Source organism: Sitophilus oryzae, unplaced genomic scaffold (assembly GCF_002938485.1).
Source record: "Sitophilus oryzae breed Bouriz unplaced genomic scaffold, Soryzae_2.0 scaffold_85_pilon_pilon, whole genome shotgun sequence".
NCBI lineage: Eukaryota > Metazoa > Arthropoda > Insecta > Coleoptera > Curculionidae > Sitophilus > Sitophilus oryzae.
In genome coordinates, this window is record NW_022147483.1 from 1,644,141 (window position 1) to 1,669,319 (window position 25,179).

General features: G+C 30.5%; 2 protein-coding genes across 6 annotated transcripts in view; one reads left to right on the plus strand and one right to left on the minus strand.

The window, feature by feature from the left end:
• Window positions 1-323: 323 nt before the first annotated feature.
• On the plus strand, window positions 324-1,511 carry LOC115890096 (ras-related protein Rab-21). Its single transcript, XM_030910237.1, has 4 exons — window positions 324-535; window positions 700-847; window positions 904-1,042; window positions 1,100-1,511. Exons 1-4 carry the CDS (start codon window positions 404-406, stop codon window positions 1,332-1,334), a joined length of 654 nt encoding a protein of 217 aa, XP_030766097.1. The 5' UTR covers window positions 324-403; the 3' UTR covers window positions 1,335-1,511.
• A 4,663-nt stretch (window positions 1,512-6,174) lies between these two features.
• Window positions 6,175-25,179, minus strand: part of LOC115890036 (protein phosphatase 1 regulatory subunit 12A) — a 51,500-nt gene continuing 32,495 nt past the window's right edge. For 2 of the 5 annotated variants that reach the window (XM_030910147.1, XM_030910144.1), the window contains 4 exons: window positions 14,977-15,168; window positions 12,953-13,039; window positions 9,494-9,592; window positions 6,175-6,615 (listed from right to left, as the gene is read on the minus strand). In XM_030910147.1, the coding sequence (XP_030766007.1) occupies window positions 9,494-9,592; window positions 12,953-13,039; window positions 14,977-15,168 (378 nt within the window). In that variant the 3' untranslated portion in view covers window positions 6,175-6,615. The remainder of the gene's footprint in view (window positions 6,616-9,493; window positions 9,593-12,952; window positions 13,040-14,976; window positions 15,169-25,179) is intronic. The other 3 variants (XM_030910146.1, XM_030910149.1, XM_030910145.1) reach the window with 3 other exon arrangements.

Here is a 25,179-nt window from a genome sequence, read left to right on the forward strand (position 1 = left end):
TAAGTCAAATCTATCAAAAAGACACTTGATTTATTGGTTAGTGTTGGAAACATCCGGTCATTTTCGGGCGGGAAATTTGAACCAGTTTTGAACAGTCACGTACGCTTTACAAGTAAATTAAATGCAATTAGGACATACACCATCTGTAATAAATTCAAAACAACTTGTTATAGTTCAAGATAACTATATAAAATGTTTATAAACAGCAATATTCCTTAAAAACATTTAAAAATTAATTTTTAAAACAGGTTCTTTGTCCGAAGTCATCTAGCGGGACATCTTGATACTATTTGCAGATTTTGTCGATTTTGCAACAACGCCAACTTTTGCCATAAATCAGCTGATTGCAAAATGACAATTGTAAGGTGTTTTATTTTGCAAATTTACTGATTTTAAAGAAATTATGGCTAGTCCAGTTAATGGAATAAAGAATTTTAAAGTTGTGCTGCTAGGGGAAGGCTGTGTAGGCAAAACTAGCTTAGTTTTGAGATATGTTGAGGACAAATTTAATAATAATCATTTACAAACTATTCAGGTAACGTCCAAGACGCATTTTGTTTACATTTTTTTACCTTAAATTTAGAAATAATGCTTTATACAAAGTAAAAAACAAGATATATCGAAGGAAAAGTAATAAATTTGTTAATTATACTTCAAAACATGTATGAGAGCGAAGGGTTTCTAACATATAAATTTTAGGCGTCATTTCTGAATAAAAAGATAAATATTGATGGAAAAAGGCTGAATTTGGCTATTTGGGACACAGCAGGACAAGAAAAATTCCATGCCTTAGGGCCAATTTACTACAGATCATCAAATGGAGCAGTATTAGTGTATGATATTACAGGTACTTACTTTTCAGTACTTACATTCAATAGAGAGCATAAATTACGTGATTTTTAGATGAAAAATCATTCCAACAAGTGAAAACTTGGGTAAAAGAACTGAGAAAGATGCTCGGAAAAGATGTTTGTCTAATAATAGTAGGCAATAAAATCGATCTTGAGAAAGACCGGCACGTTTCTCTCGAAGAAGCAGAAGAGTATGTATATCATTATTATTTTAATAAGACTTTAATAAAAAAATAATCCCTTTCTAGCTACGCAAATAAAGTTGGGGCAGTCCATTTCCAAACATCAGCTAAACTTAACCAAGGAGTCGAAGATATGTTTCTTGTGTTATCAAAAAACATGCTAAGTATAAACGAACAAAAAGAATCGTTAAATAACTCGTTATCAAGGCAAAACTCGCAAAGAAGGAACGTCGTGGTAGTCGATGACGAACAAGAACAAACGGCAGCCACGAAATCGTGTTGTGGTTCCTCAGGATCGTAAGGGATTTATTGTGTCATTTATAATATTGCGTTATACTCGAGAGAAGATGATTCTTCTAAGAATTCGCATGATTTAAGTAAATAATTTGTACATATTTTTATTAATTTGTTTACTTTTAATGTGATATATCATTATTATATGTATATTTAAAGAAAATAATAAATTTTTAAGCCTCAAGTATTTTATTTTCAACAATAAAGTCAATTATCTAATTTTTTTCGAGGTTTACAAAAAAATATTGAATATAAAAGTTGTAGAGAAGGTTAAGATACACATTTTAAAATTATTACAGAATATACAGAGTGCTTCAAAAAAGTGTGGCGGATATAACGTATGTTTTTTTAAATGTAACACCCTATTTTTTTATTTTATTTTTAGATTCTGTGTAAAATTCCATAACTTTTTATATATAATGTTATATAACTAAAATTAATAGTTTTTGTAATATTTCAATTTGTTTAAAAAAATTTTAGATTTCAGTGTGGTAAAAATTTGTCAGTGATGTAATTGTTTCTGAAGTTGGACTACTAAAATTTAATAGGAGCTTTATAGAGATGAAGAAAAAGATATATGTAACGATATTTTAGTTAGATGTAACAGGGTGTTCAAAATATATTTATGAATTTGAATTACTTAAAATTAAAAAAAATCTTTTTTTTAAATGGTACACCGTAGTATATATTGAGTGTGATGATTTTAGAAAACTTCAACTTTTATTAAGTATTTCATATAGCTACTTTTAATAGTTAGCCTATTTTTAATGGTTAATATAGGTATATGACATACTTAATAAAAGTTGAATTTTATAAAATCTATCAGAAAAAATAAAAATATATAGGGTGTGTTAAAAAATTTCAAATTTTTAATTGAAGTATGTAGTTCAAATTCATAAATATATTTTGAACACCCTGTAGCATCTAACTAAAATATCTTTTCATATATCTTTTTTTCATCTCTATAAAACTCTCCTTATAGTATTAGTTATAGAATTGTACACAGAATCTAAAAATAAAATAAAAAATATATTTTTAAATATCCGCCACACTTTTTTGGAGAACCCTGTATACTCTGTAATAATTTTGAAATGCGTTACTTAACCTTTCCCTATAACTCTTATTATATTTAAAAATTTTATGTAAATCTCAAAACAAATGAGATAAATAACTTTAATCCATCGTTGATTCACCCTGTACTAAGACTGTTACTGTGTACAGGGCACTTTAGAAAGAAATGGTGTATTTTAAAACAAAAACAACATCAAAATCTCATTTTTTTAATTTAATAATCAGCTATATAAAATCATTATTCACATAAGAGCCTCTAACAACAAAGTTTTCGTTTTTTTTCAAATAATTTACACAAATTACAGAGATTTATAATAAACAAACATCAAGCAAGGCACAAGTTTGCAAAATACGTACAAAATAATTTAAAAAATATACTACAGATACAGTGGCGCACCCAGAATCAATAAATAGGGACATAATATATTTTTTTTATAAAAATTTTATCCTGAAAAGTGATGTAAAATTGTAGGTGCGCTTTTTTTTATAAAAAAAATAAAACAAAGCTACAAAAACAATCATCAATGTCTGAAATAGAAATGTAGATAATAATAATTGATATTATTAGCACCATACAATAGAAATATTGTGTTTAAATAATAGGACCATCTACATTATTATCGTAAAGTCCTGATTTTTCTTTAAAATCGATAACTAAAACACTAAACTGCCAGATATAACACTTTCCCAATGTAAGAAACACTAGTTTTATTTATAAATACCTTAAGACTAAAGCTAAAACGTAGTTTTATACAGAGTATTTTACACTTAAAAGAGAAAAAAACATCGATAGAATTATAGGTATTGTACGTGGTGATATTTTGTTAATATTATATAGGAATTAGCAACGTTTAACATCAGTTCAAAATAGGGTTAAGTCAGAACAATAGAAATTAAAAGAAACAGATTGTTTTTTTTTAATTATACATAATCAATAAGTGGTCTATGAAAAATTTACACTATTCCTGTAAATTTACAAATTTTCTGTAAAATTACAGATTTTCTACCAATTTCTATGAGTAATTCCCAAATTTACAGAAAAAGTGTAAATTTACAGAAAAAGTGCAAATGTGTAAATTTAGAATTTACTGAAAAAAATTACAGATTTTCTGTAAATTTACAGAAAATCAGTAAATTTACAGAAAAATTGTAAATTTACAGAAAATCTGTAAATTTATAGAAAGTGTAAATTTACAGATTTTGTCAATTTCTGTGTTAGTGGCAACAGTAATGCGTTATTCTATGAGTAGTTCCAAAATTTACAGAAAAAGTGTAAATTTACAGAAAAAATGTATATTTACAGAAAAACTGTAAATTTACAGAAAAAGTGCAAATGTGTAATTTAGAATTTACTGAAAAAAATTGCAAATTTTCTGTAAATTTACAGAAAATCAGTAAATTTACAGGAAAATTGTAAATTTACAGAAAATCTGTAAATTTATAGAAAGTGTAAATTTACAGATTTTGTCAATTTCTGCGTTAGTGGCAACAGTAATGCGTTATTCTATGAGTAGTTCCCAAATTTACAGAAAAAGTGTAAATTTACAGAAAAAATGTATATTTACAGAAAAACTGTAAATTTACAGAAAAACTGTAGATTTACAGAAAAACTGTAAATTGATAGAAATGTGTAAATTTACAGAAAAAGTGCAAATTTAGAATTTACTGAAAAAAATTACAGATTTTCTGTAAATTTACAGAAAAATTGTAAATTTACAGAAAATCTGTAAATTTATAGAAAAAGTGTAAATTTACAGATTTTGTCAATTTCTGCGTTAGTGGCAACAGCAATGCGTTATTCTATGAGTAGTTCCCAAATTTACAGAAAAAGTATAAATTTAATAACCATGACAATCTACTGTAACTTTTAGTTTCTACCATTACAACTGGTTAAAAAAATTATATTCTTAGTCTTCTTCGAGTTGGCTTTTATTAATTAATTAGTAGTAGAGAAATTTGGCATCAATAAAATTGATTTTTTTTATTCTGTCAAGTTTCGTAGGCCATAATTTCATGTGTAGGCAGTTTGGACCAAAGAAAAAAAACTTAAAAAATAAAAAAAATGCATGGTCTATGTTAACGCGAAAGAAAAAAAAAACGCAAAAAACTAAGTCAAATCACAAAAAAATATATAAACTATCACAAGAAAGCATAAGTCACTGTTTTTTTTTGTTACTTCGTATAGACTAAACTAAATTCCATGAGAACTCAGTGAACCGACTATGGAAAACATTCTACATGAATAAGACTTGTAACAAATCTCATAAAGTCAAGAGAAAAAAAAAACAAAAAATAATAAATATATACGTATATAACTAAAGGTAATTTTTATCAGAACCGTTTCTCGTTACATATCTTTTATATACACCCTGTATATATGCGAATTTGTAAACGGGTATGATTAAACCGGTATATACGAGGGAATTCTGATAAAATGGTCACCCTGTTTAATGGTATGTATACAGGGTGATTCATGGCGATTGTAGATGAGACGTTTATGGAGAACCGGTGATATGATTTTTTTGAGAATTTAGAATTTTACATAAAGGCACTTGCTCCATCTAGCTAAGACATTTTGAACTTTACAGTGATGCTGCTTTATTTGAAAACAAGTAGAATAGAACACCCGGTATATTATTACATTTTTTGCAACAACTTCTATTTCTCATAATTTTTCTATCGTGCTATCCTATACCTATTTCTCAGCTTTTAATATGAAGCGGCAACACTGTAAATAATTTAAATAGCTGGAGCAGGTGCGTGCCACCACGTAAAAATCGAAATCACCCTGTATGTCTCTATAAACGTCTAACCTACCATCGCCGTGAGTCACCCTGTATATATAGTACGAAAAAACTAATACTTGAATGTACAAAAACATCTAAGGATAAATATATGTCTAAAAAAAATAAATACAGTGTAGGGACGTGTTGAAAAACAGATAATAATTTGGGGAGAATTCAACAGATTTTTTTTCGAAACAAAAACAGTAAAAATATAATAGTCAGCATCTAGGATTATACGTAAAATACCTAAACTTATGTAAGATTTAATCGGCTACTGTGACGTCGTTTTTTTTTCGATCGTGTATACAGTATGTCCCCGGATTGTCTTTACAAGAGGTAAAACTTTTTTATTGTTGACATTTTGAGAAAAATGCATTCTTTATAAAAGTTTTTGCTTATTCTAAAATGGTGAATACCGTTTATACATTTCCAAATTTCCATTGAGTTTTTAAGGCGATTCTATGGTATAGTCTGTGAAATGAATAACTTTGAATTTGACAGTTCCCGCGGGCTTTTTTAGTGTTTATTTTATTAGGTTAGCAACTTGCGGCCATGCTGACGCAATGCAGTCTCTAATACAACAAGCCTCCGAGCGAGATTTATGACGTCACGCTAGTTAGATACTACGGATTAATAAATATGTTGTAGAATACATGGAAGCATAATTATTCCTCGTATTTTTGGTTTGTATTTGAAAAACAAACTTTGATTTTAAAATACAAACCAAAAATAAGAGAAATAGTTATGTTTTCCATGTATTCTACAACATATTTATTAATCCGTAGTATCTAACTAGCGTGACGTCATAAATCTCGCTTGGAGGCTGTTCTATTAGAGACGGCATTGGTCTGATATTTAGAAATGTCAAAAGCTGATGACATTTTACTTTTGATAATTATGACATTTCGTGTTGATTTTTGGAAGAAGAGGAAAAACTGTCACTTGTTTTGTTATTTTCCTTTTCTATTTCACGAAAGTAAAAAGAGTTACCTATCTGATTCGTTCAGGCACTCAATTTAAAGGATATCAGTAACTTTTTTGATAGAGGGATTTTATATTTGCCGTGTTGGTAAGAAATAACGGTCAAAATTCAAAGTTATTCATTTTATGGACTATATTGAGAGATTTAAACAAGACCCTGTATGTATAAATGAATCACCTTGAACAAATTGTTCCATTTCTACCTAAATAAAAAGTAAAAATTACATTTTTAGGCATTTTACCATAACCTATAGTTTTCGTTCTGATCTCCCCTTGATGCTCTAGAAAAAAATGCAATAATATTACCTATCGACAACAAATAAAAAGTAAACAAACATATAGAAGGAAGGGTTAGGCCCTATGCTATTTGGACAACTTGCTGATGACTCGTATGAGGGCGCCATTCTCGTCTTTGAGTCGCTGGTTCTCCGTTTTCAAGTTTTCCAGGTTCTGTAACAAAAACAAGGTAAAGAAAATTCAGTTAAAATCATTATATGGCAAAATAAGAACTCTTACTATCACCATAGTAGTAAAAAAATTAGCTAAAACATTTTAAACAGATTAATTCTTAGAAAAATCATATAAACACACAGATATTACTGTACAGGGTGTACACCATTTTGAGAAGGTAAAAACTGTTTATTGTAGAACTTTTACGTAGAATACAGTGGCATAGTCTGTTATTCTACGAAAAGAATATTTTTGAAGATATGAACTAAAATTGTGTTTTCTTAAATAGAACACCCTGTATATTTATAAACAGTATGATCTGGCTTGCTATGAGCTTCTCAAAAATATATAACACTCTACATTTGGGACACCCTATACAGGGCGTCGTTTTTACCTGCAATTGTAAGAGTTCTTTTTCAATTTACACAGAAACAATCACTCAAACATCAGTAAAGCGTCAATGCGAAACACTTAAAATACAAAAAATGTTTTTGAAAAAATAGCTTTTGAAAAGTGAAATACACACAAATAAAACAAAAACGTTCAAAACATCACTATTAATACTAAAAAATAGTAGAAAGTACACCTTTGTAAAGCATTTATGGCCTTTTGAGTCTATTTCACTTCAATAATTATGAAATGCAAAGTCACTGAACGAAAAGAACGTCATAGCAGGCATAGAATTAACATTAATTTCAAACATTACTATATCTGTCGCTGAAATACGTATAAGTGATAATAAGTGATAGGAAGGGTTGGGTTAGTAAGTAGTAATCACTAATCACTCAACTGTGCATGCCAAAAAAAATTCAGCGAATGGATATAGCAAAACTCAAAGTCAAAATATTATTTCTACGCCTACTATAACATCGTTTTCTTTCGATAATATGGCATAGACAGCACTTTACAATGCCATACATAAGACAATATTATTTTAAAAAACTTCTGTAAATTAATATTCGGAAAAAAAGCTGTAATAAGAGCCTCAAAACATCAATCTTGCAGAGGGTAGTACGAAAAAACAACAAAAAACCAGCTCACTTTCCAAACAAAACACACCCAAAAAATTTTCAAAATAACAAAAAAAAATTCAAACAAGAGAAAACCAGTAAAATAGAGTCGTTAGAGATTAAAAATGAGAACATTGTGGCACTCATTGGTGAGAAAAAGATGTCAAGACAACAGCCAAGCGGTAATGAATGTGTACAATTAAGATACAAAACATTTTTTTTGCCTTGTGACAAACCATCATTTTTTTGACAGTGACTCTATCTGTCAAATTTAAATTACAAGTACATTTTCTTTTCTGTTATTTTTCGACAGCCATCTGACAACTTTTAATTTTTAAATGGTCCCGTCGGTATTTTTTTACTTTATTCGATAGAAAATGGCATTCTGAATAGAATAATGAAATATTTTAATGACCACTCTCGTTCTTTAACAAAAAATCTATTTTTTAGGCGTAACAACTATTTTTAGGCGTAAAAACTATTTTTAGGCGTAAAAAACAATTTTCAGGCGTAGAAACTATTTTTAGGCATAACATTTTATTTTAGGCGTAAAAAACTATTTTTTAGGCGTAAAAAACTATTTTTTAGGCGTAAAAAAACTATTTTTAGGCGTAAAAAATCTATTTTTTAGGCGTAAAACTATTTTCAGGCGAAAAAAACATTTTTTTAGGCGTAAAAACTATTTTTTAGGCGTAGAAACTATTTTTAGGCATAACATTTTATTTTAGGCGTAAAAAACTATTTTTAGGCGTAAAAAACTATTTGTTACACCCTTTGAATAAGAAGACTAAGGAAGGAGCATATCAAAAATCTTAGGTACGCCGCGATGGGCCTCAAATATGGCCGACTTAAATTCCGGTTTATCAGTGTCGTTCTAATTTTATTTAAAAAATGTAAAACTATGATGTAGGGTAGACGTGGGGTAGACTCAATAATTTGTTGTTTTATTTTACGTTGTGAATAAATGTTGGTAGTTATTAAAATTGTTATAAAAATATATAATTCTAATAAAAATAGATAAGTTATAATAAGTATTTATTAACACAAACATCCGATACGCTACTGAAGCAGGTAAGTCAAATTAACGTATCTAAATTCTTTGACATCTAATCTTTGACAAGTAATAAATAAAAGCTAAAAATGCAAGAAAAATATATAATTTAGTTAATTTAAGTGAATTTCATAAATGATCGGTTTACTACACGTATGTATATTATATAGTCACTTACTAGCGAAAAGTTGTTCCATTATTTCACTCAATTTTTGCCGAGATCTACCGCACGCTACACAACCAACTATTTTAGAGTCTTTTTCGATAAATCGCGATAGTGTCACTGTTAATTTAAGTTCTGCCACAATTTCCATCTAGATTTACTACCTTTATACAACTATCAGTAGTAGAATAAATAATAAATAACATAAAATAAGCTCCGTAAAGAGTGACAAATCCACAAAATTTCAAATCAAATTCAAATGTGTCAAATGAATCGTCAAACAGAACTGTCAAGGATCCCCACCCTAGAGAGCTTTTATGGTGGCTTTTCCGCCCACCATGCATGAATACATGGATAGTATTATGCTCCTTCCTTAGTCTTCTTATTCAAAGGTTACACCAAAAAAACTATTTTTTACGTGTTTATTTTTAAATATTATCTGATTTATGTCATATATACCGACAAAATAAAAGTTATGGGGCTAACCCACTTCTGAAAAACGTCCGGTAGACTTTGTGATTTATCAAAAGGCAAATTTTTTGAGAGAGATAGAGAGAATAAAAAGACAAAAGTGAATGACAGCTCGACGTAACAAACAAAACACCGAGAATAGCGGTCGGGCAAGCGCAGATAAGGCCGTGTGTGGTTGGTTACCTATGGTCTCGCCGAATTCGTCAATTTGTTGATCACACGGGTCAGAGACCGGTTGTCTGCCTTTAGCCGTTCGTTTTCGGCTTTCAATTTTTGCAATTGCTAGAAAAGTAGTTCTTAGATGTAGCGTACGATCGATCGAAAAAAAAAACGGTGTTATGATAGCCTTCGATTCGACGTTTCGAAGGCTACCGCGACGCTGTTTTTTTTTCGTCGACCGTACGGTAGTTTCGATTGGATAGCTATTGCCCGAAAAAAGAGATCAACCCAGTTTTATTTATCAGCGTTTATCAAATATTCCAGATAAAATCAAATAAATTTGCTGATTTAGTCATTTTTATTATACACAGGGTGTAAAAAGCATTTGCAAAAAAAATCGGGACGGTTGAATTTTTATACAAAATTTTTAGACTTGTTTCTTTTGATTTGTTTATTCATTTATCCATACTATATATATATCGATTTCTAGTAAGATTTTACTATACCTCAAAATTTTTTTTTTTTGCTTTAAAGTACTAACTTATGAAGCACCCTGTATATTTACCAATATATTACGAGACTTTTATAGATAGAAATATGAAATTAATACCATACGATCGAAAAAAAAACGGCGTCAGAGTTAGCTTGGAAATATCATCAATCGTCCCCTTCAGGCCAACTTGACGCCGTTTTTTTTTATCATACGGTATATATTAAAATTAATATTTTCAATCTGACTTAAATCTCTTTTGAACCTCTAGCTATCCAATCTCAAAGTGGTTTAGTTGAAAAGAAAAAAAAACACCAAAAAATTTATTCATTGACATGATACCTAACCTAAGTATGACATTAATGATTTTTATTTTTACAAAAAAGAAATGATTTTATGAAATTTCTAATCTATAGGTATATTATAGAATATTTAGGAAAGTATAATATATAATATGTATCTCAGAAATAGCAGAGAAACAATATGTTAGGAGTATTGTTAAAAAAAGATATACAATGTATAACAGAATTAATCTACAAACAAGATAGCAAATTTTTAGTTTTATTAGTTTTTCAACTCCCTGTATTTTTAAAATTATTCATTTTTGACCCGCTCTATATTGATTGGGCGTTGTTGAAATGAAAAAAAAGTCCACCCTGTACAATCAGCAATATTTTCTAAAGCCACGTCTACACATAACGTTTTACCTGTCAGGTATGATGTAAATAAAAATCTTTATAAAGTATAAAAAAACAAAACTGAAAATGAACTATCTTTAAATAAATAAACTCCATTATTCACCATACGTTCTACTTCTACAAAAATAAATGAAGGGTAGAAAAAAGTCTCAAGCAATAAAAAATATCTAATGCATGTATATCGCATATCAAGCATATTGCAATTTGCGCAATGGCGACCAATACTAAGGAACCCTTAGATTAAATATGGAAAACATACAGCATACCTGGTTTAAAATAACCTGCAAAAATATTTAAAAAAAAACGGACAAGACTATATTTTTTATGATTTAATTATAAAGGTATAGTTTCCAGCAGGCGGATGAAACTGCCATTTGAATTTTGGAAACACGGCGGAGTTTCTGCCAGTAGAGGGATAGATGGCGCTGCGTAGAAATTTCATCTAAAGTCCCTAGATATTCATCTAGGGACTTTAATTTCATCATAATTTTATCAAGTCATCCACAGAGTTAGTTTAATTAACAATTCGTTTAATTCTCTGTGGAGTAATTGGAGTAGTTGAAAAATATAAATATTTATATAAAATGTTGATAATTTAACAGTGATGTGCTTTGTTACTCTATGAATAAACATTGATATGAAGTTGCTTTCGCCAGAAACAATTATAATTAAATAATTTAATAAAAATTTAATTTCTAAGTGACCCGGATCAGTTAGATCAGTAAAATAAATTGAAAAATAAACGTCATTCCATATTTGGCAATGTCTGTCAGTTTCTGTGAAGTGGAAGTGAATTGTGATTTGTTTTTATGGGAATATTTTACGGATTTTTGCGAATTTAGAGTATTTTGGACGATAGGATTGTGAAATTTAAAAGCCAAGTAGTTTAATATATAAGATTAATTAATCCCTGTGATAATTTTTATGAAATTTCTCATAATCAAAACAAATTCTTTCAACAAAATGGCTGTCTCAGAAATTTGGAAGATCATTAATTTTAAAGTTTTATTTAAGTGTATTTATATCGAATCAAGAATTTGTATAACATATTAAAAGCTTAATTTTAAAGGTTGTGCAGTAATTTATGTAAGTGTACGCTTTTAGATAAATATTAAATATACAAATTTGCAAAGACAAACAAGTAATTTTAAAAAGATCATTTATTTATTTAAACGAGTATAATCATTAATCATTAGGTTGAAAATATATTTGTATTTACTTATTTATATATTTTCTATACCCTTGTATTATTTATAAGCCCTATATGTCCTGTTTTATTTGAAAAAAAAATGCTTCGAGTCATCGAGAATAGATTTAATAACAATTTTGTCCCTTGGCTTTGTGTATTATATAATGTGAATTGTAAGATGTTTCTATTTGAATAGGTCATTAAAGTTGAGATTAAAGTTATACCAAATTATATTCACGGTAACTATATGTCTTTTATATAATGAATTATTTATTTATAATTTATAACCTTTTTTATAATTACTTATAACTGATTGTATAAATTCTGATAACTTTTATATATACTTGTATAGTGTTGAATGTGTTATTATGTAATTTTAACAATGTTATAATAAAATAATAAAGTTACAGATTTTTCGTGTTTTATTCTAATTTCAGGGATAATTTCAACCTAGATTATTAATTTATTTGTATCAAAATACATTACTTTTATTTTGTAAAATGTTTTGTTACAAATAAGTTCATAATCTAGATTGAAATTACCAAATATAAGTAAAAAACTTATGAACTGGCAGTAAAGGTCCATTTAAAAATATGGCGCGAACTTTTAGTTCTGCCAGTAGCCCGCTTGGATCGCGTCGAGCGCGTGTTTCCAGGCTTTAACATAGGAGTTTTCATTTCTTTCAGTTAGTTATTCTATGGTTTCCAGGTTTGTCCCTATACTTGTAGAATAAGACCGTACTATTTGCAAAATTTCATAGTTCTAGGTCAACGGGAAATTCCCTATAAATTTTGATTTCCTTAAGAGTGTGAAATATACGTTTTTTCGCGGCATAAACGGTCATCATTTTACATTAATTTAGAAGTTTGATTTTTCGCAGCTTCAAGAGACTGTAGACCTGAGTATATGGTTTTAATTTCAACATGTACAAAATTCAACGTTCAATTTCAACTCGTCAAAAGAACCTTGGTCTTTTTACACGGAGAAAACTTCTAAATATATTGCAGTGGCGTGCTGTATCTTTTTGTATATTTAACCTAAGCAGGAGATAATGTGTTCACGCACTGCACTGTCTTCCATTCAACATATTCTCCACAAATACTTACCTTCAGTTCTTCCTCCATTTCACTTAGTTTTCGTTCCATAGCTCTCCGCTCCCGTTTTTCTAGTTCCGATAAAGAATTTTTACTAGTCTGAAAAGAAAAAGAAACAAAATAAATCTCATGTATGTCTACTGGACCTGTGTCTATGAAAGGAATTTCAATAATGCAGACAAAATATTGGAGTATGATCAATTTGCTACAAAACATATTTAAATAAACAGTAATATATTTTAAAGATCGCTACCTATATACAAGAAAATATAATAATAAATAAAAAAATAAATACATAATAGAAACAGTGATTTCATCTTTTAATGTACGAGGCATGTTTTTTAAGTAAGTACCGTTTTGCGATTCCGCCGCCGCAGCGCTACGGTCGGCGTTCCGCGCATGCGCGCTGGTTACCTACATCTCTTGTCTATGCACAGACGCCAGTACAGTCTGATTCTTCATTGTATACGTTGTTTATTAAGTGTTTAAGATGCCTCCGACAATCGTGAGCCCCGCCGATTGTGAAGTACGGGCTGTCATACGATTTCTTAGTGCTAAAGGCGTAAAACCGATCGATATTCATCGTGAGATCTGTGAAGTTTACGGACAAAACATTATGAGTGATGGAATGGTAAGGAAATGGGTGAGAACATTTAAAGATGGCCGCACAAATGTGCATGATGAAGAACAGGTGGGCGTCCTTCGGTCGTTAATGAAGATTTGGTGCAGAAAGTGGACGAAAAGGTGAAAGAAAACAGACGCTTTACAATTTTATCATTGTGCGACTACTTTCCTCAATGTTCTCGTAGTGTTTTGTATCGCATTGTGACCGAGAACTTGAATTACCGGAAATTGTGTTCACGTTGGGTTCCGAAAATGTTGACGGATTTGCACAAAACCCAACGTTTAGGCAGTGCATTGACTTTCCTTGAGCAGTACCACAATGAAGGTGAAGATTTTTAGACAAAATTGTTACTGGTGACGAAACATGGGTGGCCTACGTCACACCAGAATCGAAACAACAGTCCATGGAATGGCGACATTCATCATCACCCAAAACAGTGAAGTTTAAGCAAACAATTTCTGCCCGGAAAATCATGTGCACAGTTTTTGGGACAGAAAAGAGTATTGCTAGTGGAGTTTCTGCCTCGTAATGAGACAATCAATGCAGCATCTTATTGTGAGACATTGAACAATCTGCGCCGTGCAATCCAAAACAAAAGACGTGGCAAGTTGAGTAAGGGTATTGTTTTGCTGCATGACAATGCCCGTCCACATGTGGCTAATCGGACCAAAGATCTCATCAAATCTTTTAAATGGGAAAGTCTAGATCATCCTCCATACAGCCCTGATCTGGCGCCCAGTGACTACCATTTATTCCTGCACTTGAAGAAACACCTGGGCGGTCAGCGTCTTCAAGACGATAACGAAGTCAAAACAGTTGTGATACAGTGGTTAACCAGTCAGGCGGCAGAATTTTATGAGGAGGGTATTGAAAAACTGGTGCCACGTTATGACAAGTGCCTCAATATTCACAGAAATTATGTAGAAAAGTAGATTAAGGTACAGGCTTTCATGTAAAAATAAAATGATTGCGATATCTTTGCACGTTTTTTTTAATTCCAAAACGGTACTTACTTAAAAAACATGCCTCGTAGAAATTTATTAAATTAATACAACTGGTTTTTAACTTATTTTGTATTATTTAGGTCTGCTTAAAGTTTACTTCGGCCATAAATAGCATCTAATGCTGACGCCAACAAAAACTGTAAACTATTTGTTGAGATTTACGCATAGAAACATTTTGGGTAACATAACGCCAAAGGAAGCTTGCCAAAAACGACTCACCTTGAATCAAAAGAATACAACGTAAAAAAGGTTATTTTTGGCGTCCATCCATTTATTTACCTGGTTCGTTCCTGGATTTTTTGCCAAAGAATGAAAAAAGTGTCTTGGTTTTGAAAAAAAAAACAGAGAGTAGGAGTGCGATCACCGAAGGTTCCTTATAAAGACTATAAAACATTGCGAATACTTACAACAACGTTGAGTCTTTCTAAAGTCTGTTTGGTTTCCCTCAACTCTTCGTCAGATTTCCTCAATTTGTCTTTGAGTCGCTCGTTCTCCACGAGCTGGTCCTCGTACAATTTCTTGTAGTCTATTTCTCCGTTCTCGTTCCTTATGTCCGCCAAGCTGCTGATTCTCGATCTGCTACTTCGTTCTGAACCGCTCTAACATAAATAAAATTTATTAGAAAATGTACGTAAAATCTTAGATTATATACATAGCAAGACTCATTAAATATCCTTGTTTAATCTACAACGAAGTTACAGTGGGTCAAAAATACCATGGGTTGCTTGGAGAAAAGTATGGTAGGCTGTGTCTTAATGAGCCACAATTCTATGTAACATACATTAAATACCTCTCTTCTAACCTCTTTGACGTAAACCTATATTTTAATGAGCCACACTATATACATAACACTTTTAAATCGATCATAAGGAAAACACTGTTTTATTTTCTTTGTCAAAGTACTACTTAATTTACTAATTAACTTGAGCAAAAACTGATTACTGGCTAAATTGTGTCTTAAAATATGTAAATACATATTTTAATGAGCAAAATACTGTTCTACAATCAGTCAAATTGCAGGTTTCAAATTCTAACGAAAAATTGAGTTGTGAAAAAAAAATTAATCAAGTTGTGTCTTAATGAGCCACAAATATTTAAATGCATATTTTAATAAGCAAAATACTGGTTTATGATCGGTGAAATTGCGACTTATCTTCTAATTGAGTTGCGAAAAAAGAGAGATTAGTCAAATCGTGTCTTAATGAGCCACAAAATATGTAAATACATATTTTAATGAGCAAAATACTGATTTATTATCAGTAAAATTGCGGCTTATCTTCTAATTGAGATGTGAAAAAATAGTTATTAGTCTTAATGAGCCACAGATATTTAAATGCATATTTTAATGAGCAAAATACTGGTTTATGATCAGTGATTTTGCGACTTATCTTCTAATTGAGCTGTGAAAATAAGAGCGATTAGTCAAATCGGGTCTTAATGAGCCACAAAATGGTAAAAAAAACACAAAAAAATATGTAAATACATATTTAGATGAGCAAAATACTGATTTATTATCAGTAAAATTGCGGCTTATCTTCTAATAATTGAAATGTAAAAAAATAATTATTAGTCTTAATGAGCCACAAAATATGTAAATATATATTTTAATAAAAAATAGTGTTCTTAATATTGTCAGCCAGCGATCTTCTTACCAAGTGTTTCAAAATTTGTCTTAACGAGCCACAAACAAATATAACTATCTATTTTAATGAGCACAACGCTGTTTTATCATACTTGAAATTGCAAATTATATTTTACTTGAGTTGTATAAAAACTGGTTATTAGCTAAGTCGTATCTTAATGAGCCACAAAATACGTAAATGCCCATTTTGGCATATTTTAATGTTTTGAATGAACAAAACACTATAATATGCCAAATTAAGAGCTTATCTTCTTAGTGAGTTATATAAACCCTGGTTATAAGCTAAGTCGTGTCTTAATGAGTCACAAATCTATGTAAATACCCATATTTAAAGAAACCAAACACTGTTATTATATCAAATCGTGACTTATTTTATTTAATAGGCAAGTTATAGTTTTCGTTGGGGCTTACAAAGTATCCTTCGGAGTTCAATGACGTCAAACTAGTAGACCTGGGACCCATACCATTTCCAGGCAGTGATCCCATGGACCTTGATAGAGATCTTTCTCTATAGCTGCTGCCTCTGGCAAGATCTCTTCTTGATCTCCTTCCATTATCGTTCTTTGTAAGGAAACGAACATATAAATTGCAAATAATACTGTATAATCGAAAAAAAGCGTCAAAGACAGCTGGGGAAAGATCATCAATGATAATTTTGCCAAGGGCAATCTCTAGATGTCACTTACTAAAAATTAACGTATAGGGCTCGATCTCGCCAAAATTATCATCGACTGTCATTCCTAGCCCTCTCTGACGTCGTTTTTTTTCGATCGTATGGTATAACTCCAGACTAAACAGCAGAATCTTTTTGATTATTTTATCAAATGATATTTTCAAGTTTTACAGTCATATAAATACATTACATTACTCTGTATAATGTTGAAACTTTACAAACACAAACAAACACCAAACAAATATAGGAAATGCGTTTTATAAAACGTAGTTAACGTATTATACCAGACATATTTTTCTGGAATTATATTTTCAACTTGGAGATTCCACTCATGAAACTACTTAAAGCAAACATCTGCAATATATCATCAATCTCAATTATTACATATACTGCACCAAGCGTGCTTGTTCAAGGACTATCAGTTGCAATTTAAATTTACTTTCAGAAGGTACAGAGTGTGCTAAGTACAAAAAAAAATTAAAATCTACACAAAATGATTCTGCTGAGAGCTTTGAATAAAAAGATTAACGAACGAGTAAAATGCTATCCATGTATAGGAATCGACATCATGAACTCCAATTTTTTGACAGTTCTGTTTGACCTTTCAACTGTCACATTTGAATTCGATTTGAAAATTTGCGGATTTGTTTTGCTTTTCCGAGCTTATTTTATGTTATTTGTTATTTATTCTAATTGGTTTTGTGTGTGTTTAGAGTTAATAAATCTGGTTATATGTTTTGGCGCCCAACGTGGGGCGGTAAATTCGTAAATCAATTAAAACAGGAGTTTTGGGTAACAACCATATTACGTTTTGTAGTAAAATGTAGCAAATTAATTGACGTTTTTTAAAAATAATCAAAACCATCAAATTATTGAGCCCACCCTACGTTATGTTTTTACACGTTTTTTAAGATTGTTCATATGCTCCTTCCTTGATCTTTTTAATCAAAGGTTGGTCATAGTTAAAATATCAAAAGTGATTCTAACCTTTAGGTAACTGTTGTCATAAGACTTAGGATAATTTTGGGCAAGTACATTGACATTTGACAGCGCTTTGGCGGGAATTGTCAAACCGGCATAACCTCCAGCGCCACCTCTGTATCCGTTTTGAAAATACGGACTCTGGTAGCTATAAAAACAGCTGTTTTAGCAGAAGTACAAAGAAATATCCAGAGATATAGAAGTGGGGAGAATGAGCTTCGACGAGTGCGCATCCATATACTTTATTTATGCCATGATATCAATAAGTAATAATAACACATTCATGCTCGCTCTTCCTACCTCTACCGGGTGTTTTCAAAAGTGGCTCACTCCTATATTTTTTTTTCTGATATAAATTGAATTTTTTCAAATGGAACGAGGGTTGGTATTTGGACCACGCTTGGTATTTCGAGTCAAATTGTCGTTACTGTAAACACATGATATGTCATTCTATTAAGAATGTCAATTTCTATTCAATAAAGTAGAAAAATACCCAGAAAATATCAGTATTATATATGTATATTATTTCGTATATTTTTGATTTTATGGAAAGCACTGTTCATTAAAATGTTGTATCCTATGTTATAGGGCTTGTTTCTCTCTACAATTTCCTGTCTCACAAAGTACCGTTTGTATCGGGGAAGGGATCATAGTTTCATAGTTGTCGATTTTCGAAAGAAATTAGTACATGTATATTATTTCGTATATTTTTGATTTTATTGATTTTATGGAAAGCACTGTTCATTAAAATGTTGTATCCTATGTTATAGGGCTTGTTTCTCTCTACAATTTCCTGTCTCACAATGTACCGTTTGTGTCCGGGAAGGGATCATAGTTTCATAGTTGTCGATTTTCGAAAGAAATCAGTACAAGTATATTATTTCGTATATTTTTCATTTTATTGATTTTATGGAAAGCACTGTTCATTAAAATGTTGTATCCTATATTATAGGGCTTGTTTCTCTCTACAATTTCCTGTCTCACAATGTACCGTTTGTGTCCGGGACGGGTTCATAGTTTCATAGTTGTCGATTTTCGAAAGAAATCAGTACATGTATATTATTTCGTATATTTTTAATTTTATTGATTTTATGGAAAGCACTGCTCATTATTTGGTTGGAAAATACCAAACCAAACATACCAAATCTTATTTTTATACTCGAAAAAATTCAAATATAAGCAACTTTTGCAAAACACCCGGTATATCTCTGGAAATACCCCACCTGGATCCATAGCTAGGGTTGTAGCTGTTTAGGGCCGAAGAATAAGAACTACCATTACTATAGGGCGAACTGTAAGAGCTGCTACTAGAGTAAGGGTTGGTGTTTGAACCGTAGTACCCCACGCTACGTGGTCTGCTACTACCGTAAGAATTCGTACCGGATCGTACTCCAGAGGAAGAACGATGCCTTAAGGGTGGTGCTGGTTGCCTACTCCGCGGCGTATGATGGAAAGAGGTAGTAGACATTTTTGTACTGTTTTTTTTAAACTGATTTTCCACTGACTTTTATGTTATTCTTACAGCATTACACTTTTCTATAAACAATATTAAATTACCGTATGTTCCAAAAGCCTTTGATCTATCTTAGTTATTTACAGGGGCGTTTACACGAATCAAGGCAACTGACCTAGTCACTGACAGGTAAAACGTTAAGCCTAGTCTGCACTCAATAGAATTTAGTCAAATTATATTATGAGATATTTTTGAATACACTGTATAGGAAACAGGGTCGTCCGAACTGTATTCCGAAAACTTCGGCAGTGTATTCTGCAGATAAAAATAAGTAAAAAAGTTCGTGTAAATGTATGTCCTAAAATGCTTAGTTTCGGAGATACAGGGTGTAGAAGTTTCAATTATTTCGATTTTTTCCAAATAATTTATGAAGTAACGTCAATATTTGGATGAAAATTCGCGTCTGGGAGTTTTTTGACATGAAAAATTTGATTTTTATGTCAATATGACTCCTATTTGCAGGGGGCGCCACCTACATGTGTTTTAACTGTTTTGAAGAGTAATAACTTTTCGTCCGTACCTGTATAAAACTACAGAGTGGAAAAATATACATTTCCATAACTTTTTACGTAAAATATCTCTACGAGCAACCGTTCTCAAGATATTTAGTATGGAAATAGTCAATACATGTCATTATGGACAAAAAATAAACACGTTGAGTAGATACTTATTTGAATGAATATGCTGCCGCAGTGTCCGGAATACAGTTTGGACCACCCTGTATATCATCGGCCAAGCATGTTCTAAGCTAGTACATGTATTTATAACTTGGAAATTATCCATCCTTATCCATGTCGGGGTCTGGTTATTTCGGAAAAAGACTATAAACATAAATTTAACTGCCCGATGGTTAAATATTGAGGCATTTCCTTTCTTAAGATAGTATTATAAATAGAAATAAGAGTGATCTCAACATTTCCAGATATACACCTTCAAAATTACGAAGAAAATTACTATTCTGTAACTATTTTTAATGTTAAATTCAATTGATATCAATCATTCATTATTATTTTTTTTTAAATTTCAAAAAATAAAAATAAATACAAAGTTAAGAGGTACAAAATTCTAGATACCATGAGATCGAGAAAAAAACGGCGTCAAAAATGGCTGGGGAGTGACAATCGATAATAATTTTGACGAGGTCAAGCCCTAGATGTGATTTAAAGAAGAAATATTTTTTTTGGAAATAGATTTGTGTGCCGGACACACTTTTTTAATCTATAATTAGAGTTAATTTTTCTTTGATTTGACGCCGATTTTTTTTTTCGATCAAACGGTACGATTTTTTTGTCCATATCTACCGATCCTTAAAAAACTTGCACCCTGTATATTAAAACGTCAAATGAAGTTACTTTTAAATAATCATTTAACAGAACTATGCGAGTCTTTGACAAGTAAGATAGATCAAAAGATCAATAAAAAACAGTATACTAGTCCCTATTATAAGGAAATTAAATTTTTGCTTAATAATAATTATTAATAAAAAAAGACGTCAGAGTAGGCATGGAAAAATATTTCGAAAGTTACCTCGACATCGTTTTTTTTAAATTGTATGTGTGGAAGAAGTCCAACCTCTAAGCACTACAAGAATTTCTAATAGAAAAAAAAACAAACGAAATGAACACAATTATTATTCTACATAATAGAATTATGCGAATCTTTGGTAAGTCAGATAGATTAAAAGATCGATAAAAACAGTATACTAGTCATTCATCAGTATGACAGTCTCTATAATGAAATTAATTGCTTGCTTAAAAAGTGTAATAAAAAAAGACGTCAGGGTAGGTTTGGAAGAAACATTTAGGTTACTTTGACGTCATTTTTTTAATTGTAAAAGGCCTTATTGATAAAAAACAAAAACGGTATGTTTCAGTGTCCGACCTCTGAACAAAAGGAGGATTTTAAGATGAAAATCAACAAAAACTGACACAATTTCACGAAAACTCACGAAAAATTACGTAAAAAATATCGAAAATACACTCAGTCACCGAAAAATCCGACCAACATCGACGAGGATCGCGAGAAAACTGTGAGTTATTTCGGAAACGACGGCGAAGTCTCTGAACTTTGCCACCGCGGGCACCAATCTGGCTAATTTGAAAGCGACGTTTCGTTTATTAGATGAGCACGCGTCGCCAGACGTCGTGGTACGCGTCGTTTGCATCGGTTTTTCGAAAAAAATAAAAGATGCATCATCGACGACAATACAACAATATCGTAAAAACGTCTGTCACTTTTAAATCTTTGACATTCTCAATTTTAGTTTTGTCTTTCGATTCCGAAACATACGGTAATCGCAAAACGTTTTCCGATGCGCGTCATCAATCATGTCGAAATTGACACTAAAGCCTATAAACCTGACTAAATTAAATTTTAGCAAAAATGTTTAAATCTGTTGTATAATTTAAGATACTGAGCAGCTCTTCCTTTTACTTTATAGAGCAAATGATTGTATAGTCTATAAAATGAATAACTTTGAATTTTGACCGTTATTTTTTACCAACAGGGCAAATATAAAATCCCTCTGTCAAAAAAATTACTGATATTCTTTAAATTGAGTGCCTGAACGAATCAGATAGGTAACTCTTTTTACTTTCGTGAAATAGAAAAGGAAAATAATAAAACCAGTGACAGTTCTTCCTCTTCTTGCAAAAATCAACACGAAATGTTATAATTGTCAAAAGTAAAATGTCATCAGCTTTTGACATTTTTAAATATCAAACCAATGCCGTCTCTAATAGAATAGCCTCGGAGAGAGATTTATGACGTCACGCTAGTTAGATACTACGGATTAATTAATAAATATGTTATAGAATACATGGAAAACATAATTATTCCTCGTATTTTTGGTTTGTATTTTAAAAATGATATATTTTACATGAAATATACATAATATACAGTTAATAAATAAAATATACAGGGTGTCCCAGAAATAAGTGCAAATATTTTAACTGGTAGTATAGTTCAACCCCAGAAACACGCCTATGAGGTTTTTTTCGCGAAAAAAAAATTTTGAAAATTCGGAATTTTTTGAAAATTTTTTTGGAATTTTTTTTAGTATTTATTTAAAAAACATAATTTCTTGATAATATAGCAACATAGGTAGTAGATTAAATTTACAAGAAAGAAAATCCAGAAAAGATCCAGTGGTTCTCAAAATTTAAGCAAAAAATCTTTTTTTTTTGGAAATTTTCAAAGTAAAGTAACTCCGTTATATTGGACTTATTTGAAAAACGATGAAGAGAAAATATGTTTCTTTTATCGAGATTTACAACCCCTTAAAATATTTGCACTTATTTCTGGGACACCCTGTATATACCTATTTATAGTAATAAATACTTTGACAAATAAACTATGAACATACAAATGCAGAAAATGTTTTACAATTTACAAATAATGAATAGGTACATAAGATAATGGGTAAAATGTAAAATATATTTTAAGTTTTGAGGTTTGAAAAAAGTTTTGCGGTTTGAAAATATTTTAAGTTTTGGGGTTTGAAATTTAACAAAAAAAAAACATTCAATATCTACTAATAGTATTATTATTTGCATTCACAAAATTTATATGTGCATATATTTTGCAAGTATCAATGTTCGAAAAATTATATTTGCAAATAATACAATATCATAGAAAAATCGTCAGCGATGGCTATGAAATAAAGATCGCTGTCATTTTATATGTAAAATTATTCTAAAATTTTTGATATTCTTGGGATTTAGGTTCGGGAAAAACGCTGATTAAGTTTTCATTTGGTTTTCACTATTTTTATTTGGTTTAAAAACGTTTCGGCTAACATTATAGCTTTCATCAGTGTTGTGTCATATGAAAAAATTAGTGTCGAATATAATCCAAAAATTTACATATTAAAAATATTCACACCACACACCACATAATGTTTACTGCAATTAATAAACTAATATAAACTTGTCAAAAGATGACCACATATTTTTAAAATTATTCTTGACACTAAAACTATCTATACATTGACTATGGAGTACGATTTCAGCCATAGTCAATGTAGATAGTTTTAGTGTTAAGAATAATAATTTTAAAAAATATGTGATCATCTTTTGACAAGTTTATATTAGTTTATTAATTGTATTAATTGCAGTAAACATTATGTGGTGTTAGGTTAGGTTGTGAATATCTTATATGTAATTTTTTGGATTATATTCGACACTATTTTTTTCAACATATTTATTAACCCCTAGTATCTAAATGGGATTAATAGCATGACGTCATAAATCTCGCTCCGAGGCTGTTCTATTAGAGACGGCATTGCGTCAACATGGCCGCAAGTTGCTAACCTAATAAAATTAACACTAGAAAAGCCCGCGGGAACTGTCAAATTCAAAGTTATTCGTTTCACAGACTATAACAGATATTTTGTTTAGATTAAAGCTGCAAAAATTAGTTAAAATCGAATTTTATTATCGCTATGTTGGTCACATTGCGCCGCGATCAGCAATGTTGTCCTTTATTATTTGACAATTATCCTAGTGTCAGTCATTATTTTGTATAATATCGTGTTGTTGTTGAATCTTTGCGAGTAAGTCTCGTTCTTTGCCTATTTTCAGAGCCTTTTTTTAAAAATTGCATTTCTCGAAATTTGTGTGTGGAAAATATGCCGAAGCAAAGAGCTTGTAGATTCCCTGTTTTTTTAACTAATTTGAACGAGAACGTGACAATAAAAGTCCGTTATTACCCTTGACTGCAGTCAGAAAAGTAAGTTTGATTGATAAGCAGATTATACCACTTTCAAAGTTAGATTTTATGAAATTCTATGATTATTAGTTTGTGCATTAATAGCACCGTCTTACTTGTTATAGCGTCGTAAGATGTACATCAATAACTAAATAAATAACCCATAATAACACTTATAACAATCTTCATAATGGACTAGCTTTTGCCAATATGTATTATTACTTTAAAAAAGTAAAACAAATAAAACTCTTCTAGCATTACTTATTTTTCTGATAAATATACCCATACTAAAACGTCAGTAAAGTAACTCCTGTGATAATTCTTACGATAAAAATAAAAATTCCTACAATCATTACAAGAGCAATATTTTTATTAAATCCACTCGTAACATCTGAGAAATATTTGAACACCTTCCCAAAAATAAACAATCCCGAACGGTTCGTGTTATAAACACCTGGAAAGCATCAAAACATAACGAGTCTATTTTTTATTTACATACGGTCGTTCTAACACTTTTTAAATCTTCGGAATGGTTACAAGAAATGTAGAATAGTGCAATAAATCGGATAGATCTAGGAATTTAAGTTGCGTCAAAACAGTTTTTTTTAACTTTTAGTAGTAAGAAAACATACAGAATGCTCGAAAAAATGGTGTTATTTATGGAATATTTATTTTGAAAACCATAAAAGTCTTAATTATTAGTTTAATCGGTACATTTTAGATCTTTTTAAAATCGTTATTACAGTAAACTTTCATTTTATGAATCAAGTCATTCTTCTCGCATTAAGCAGCTATAGCATGTTTATCCAACTTGTTTTATTTTAATTAAATGACATTAAAAAAGTTTAATTTTCATTTTCTTCAAAATTACTTTTTAGGGCTTGATTCAGTTCACTTCTGAAGAGTTAAATAACTTGGTTATTTTCAATTTATTTTAAAAATGGTAAAGAAAAAATAATATGTTTCTCTTGGCCAGATCTACCACACCTTAAAATACTTGCACTTATTTCTGGGACGCCCTGTATATATTTTAATATCTTTCTAGATTTGAACGTTTGTCACGATTTTACGTAGAATTTCTGTTATGTCTAGTA